General features: G+C 42.8%; 1 protein-coding gene across 1 annotated transcript; it reads left to right on the top strand.

The window, feature by feature from the left end:
* Nucleotides 1–257: 257 nt before the first annotated feature.
* On the top strand, nucleotides 258–2,626 carry LOC132550790 (BTB/POZ domain-containing protein KCTD12-like). Its single transcript, XM_060214879.1, has one exon. It carries the CDS (start codon nucleotides 1,253–1,255, stop codon nucleotides 2,054–2,056), a length of 804 nt encoding a protein of 267 aa, XP_060070862.1. The 5' UTR covers nucleotides 258–1,252; the 3' UTR covers nucleotides 2,057–2,626.
* The last annotated feature ends 493 nt before the right edge of the window (nucleotides 2,627–3,119 follow it).

Here is a 3,119-nt window from a genome sequence, read left to right as displayed (position 1 = left end):
TCCATCAATGGTAGCTTTCTAATCTGGAAATAAAGTGTTTCTGTATTAGAAAGGAAGTCACACACAGAAAAGGAATGACTATGTGTACGTCAGATTGTCACCGCATTCTTCCCGTGGGTTAAATATAACGAGTGATTTCCTTAGCAGTTTCCGGCAAACAACACGCTCAACGTCCTAACAGATGATTCGTGGTGCTGGTCAACCTGTGGCCAGTGTGATATATAAACAATAACGAACGTGATTCTGAACTGACCATACCGTTGGTTTTGAGACGGTTGACTAGGAAGACCTTTTGTTTAGCCTAAAGCGTCATAGAACCTTCCAACTGCAACCAACCAACAATTGGCTGTTCCTGTGAACCTGCAGGGACAAACATTTATCACACAAGCTGTTTAGCAAGGGAGGACGATTAGAATAGATCAAACAGCGACACATTAGCACTGTACCAGCGTCGAAAGCTAACCGACATCCACAGACACGAGGATCGATCACTCCCGGTACTGACGGGAGGCAGTTTCAAAGGGGCGTGGCCATACTGTATGTCACAGTAACGGGCAGTGTGCAAACACCGTACGGGCAACAGTCTACAGTAGACGGTCGAGACGAACACCGCATCGATCTCATCCTTGTACACTGCGTGTGTTTCTATACTAGTGTTGTTATTTACTTACAACCACCCATGGTTGGGGGACTACGATAGAGACCCACCTGTAACTATCGACACGCTTCATTCGATATGAAAACTCGCCTCTCATTGGCTACATGTGATTAAAACGTGTCTCCTAGGCAACTATCACGCGCATTGGCATAAGACAACAAGAATCTTCCATTGCGTTAAGTGCTTGGCAAGGTGTAGTAACACAGCCTGAAATACACACAAGTTAAACCCGTGAGTACGTACTGGGAAATCTCTATTGGCGAGATTTGGTTTTGTCTTAGTTGTATTTCCTTTATTGAAGTATCAGTGAAACGCCTGCTAGCACAGAGGGAACCAGGAGAGGACGACTAGTATTGATCAGCTCGGAGTTATGCTGCTGTTCACTTAGATGACAGTGGTGCGGGTATAAGGCTGATCACAAACAACTAGCCGAATAGTGTCGAGATAAACTGGCAAACAGAGCACACGCCGTACCTTACTGAGGACAGCGACCAGCAGGAGGACTAATAACTTCATTTCATCAACATCTTTGTAGAGCATGGCTTTGTAATCTTGTGTTTGAGCTCTTCCTGTACAAGTACCAAATCGGTGACAATGTCGGAAAACGTCGGTAACGCGGAATGTGAGGATTTCCCGGATATCGTGGAGCTGAACGTTGGCGGGGTGTTCTACACCTCCACATTAAAAACTCTCAAGCAGGAATCCGACTCGCTGTTAGGACAGACATTCAATGGCACGGCCGCTCTCAAACTCATCAAGGATTCTAAAGGGAAATATTTCTTAGACAGGGACGGAGTGCTATTTCGCTACATACTCGACTATCTGCGGAATAACAAACTTGTTTTACCGGAGAATTTTCACGAGAAGGAAAGATTAAAACAAGAAGCGGAATATTTCCAGTTACCCGGTCTCGTGAAATCACTATGTTCACTGATAGCAACAACACCGAAAGCCGGATCATTGTCGCAAACTAAAGTTCCTCCCATATCTAACAGTAACTCCCTCACCTCCGTAACGCCCTCATCACGACCTGGGTGTATCACTGTAGGGTATCGGGGCACGTTCGCTTTTGGACGTGACGGTTTGGCGGACGTCAAGTTCAGAAAAATAAGCCGTATCATTGTCTGTGGTAAGGTGTCGCTGTGTCGCGAGGTGTTCAAGGACACGCTGAATGAGAGCCGGGATCCAGATCGTGGAGTCTCCGACAGATACACCGTGAGGTTTTTCCTGAAACACAACTTCTTAGAACAAGCTTTTGATATGTTATACGAGGAGGGATTTTCCCTGAGTAGCTGCTGCGCTTCGGGTACAAACAACGCCGGGGAAATCAAGGCTGGAATGGACACAGAAGAAGCAAAATGGCAACATTACAATGAATTTATTTTCTCCAGGAAGTAGCAATACAGAAATGAATATTTATACTATATTTTAGTGTTAGTAGAACAGATGCGATTTTGACCATTGTTTACTGCACGGTTATACTGTGTGTCGTTTAAAACGAGTATTTATGTATGAAATGAGATTGGTGATAGCAATGTTAAGCCAAGGAAGAAAAAAACACTTGGATAATTCAAAGTGACTAGAAAACGTTATGGAATATCTCTGGAAATTTTGTGGTGAATTTCCTCGTGGATTTAGGTTGACACTTGGTCACAAATTCTATAAATGGATGTATGATTATGTAGAGCAGGTACTACATTCCATCATATTTACATACTGTGGTGTGACTCGCGAACGGTATGGTCGACATGCATAGTTATAACAATATGCACTTCTGATAAGGCATGCAAGAGACCAAACGTTGTCTTTCATCTTTGTTTTCATCGTTCCCATTGTAAGTAGAATCCGTTTTTTTGTAGTTGGTGTATTACAGACGCTTCAACAACACCAAGGAAACTAATGGAAATGCGTATATGTTTTCATTATCATCTGGGCTTAATGCATTAAAAATATGTCGTTGAAATTTAATTCCATTTCCGTTTTCGTTAGTGAAAATACTCAAACTTCTCATATCGGGATTGACAGCCTAGCTACATATATAAAACAGATATGACTATATGCACAGCTTACATGACCATAGGCAAAACCTAGCTTTAATACTGATATGACCAGACGTACTGTCTAACTGTAATACTGATATGACCAGAGGTACTGCCTAACTGTAATACTGATATGACCAGAGGTACTGCCTAACTGTAATACTGATATGACCAGAGGTACTGCCTAACTGTAATACTGATATGACCAGAGGTACTGCCTAACTGTAATACTGATATGACCAGAGGTACTGCCTAACTGTAATACTGATATGACCAGAGGTACTGCCTAACTGTAATACTGATATGACCAGAGGTACTGCCTAACTGTAATACTGATATGACCAGAGGTACTGCCTTACTGTAATACTGATATGACCAGAGGTACTGCCTAACTGTAATACTGATATGACCAGAGGTACTGC

Source organism: Ylistrum balloti, unplaced genomic scaffold (genome assembly GCF_031769215.1).
Source record: "Ylistrum balloti isolate Yb309-2 unplaced genomic scaffold, AGI_CSIRO_Ybal_v1 Utg370150, whole genome shotgun sequence".
NCBI classification, from domain to species: domain Eukaryota; kingdom Metazoa; phylum Mollusca; class Bivalvia; order Pectinida; family Pectinidae; genus Ylistrum; species Ylistrum balloti.
Note: the sequence above shows the minus strand (reverse complement) of the source record. Positions and strands in the feature narration are given on the sequence as shown.

What these genes read in the sequence shown, in the direction of transcription:
- LOC132550790 (XM_060214879.1), top strand. Translation starts at nt 1,253, where the DNA reads ATGTCGGAAAACGTCGGTAACGCGGAATGTGAGGATTTCCCGGATATC.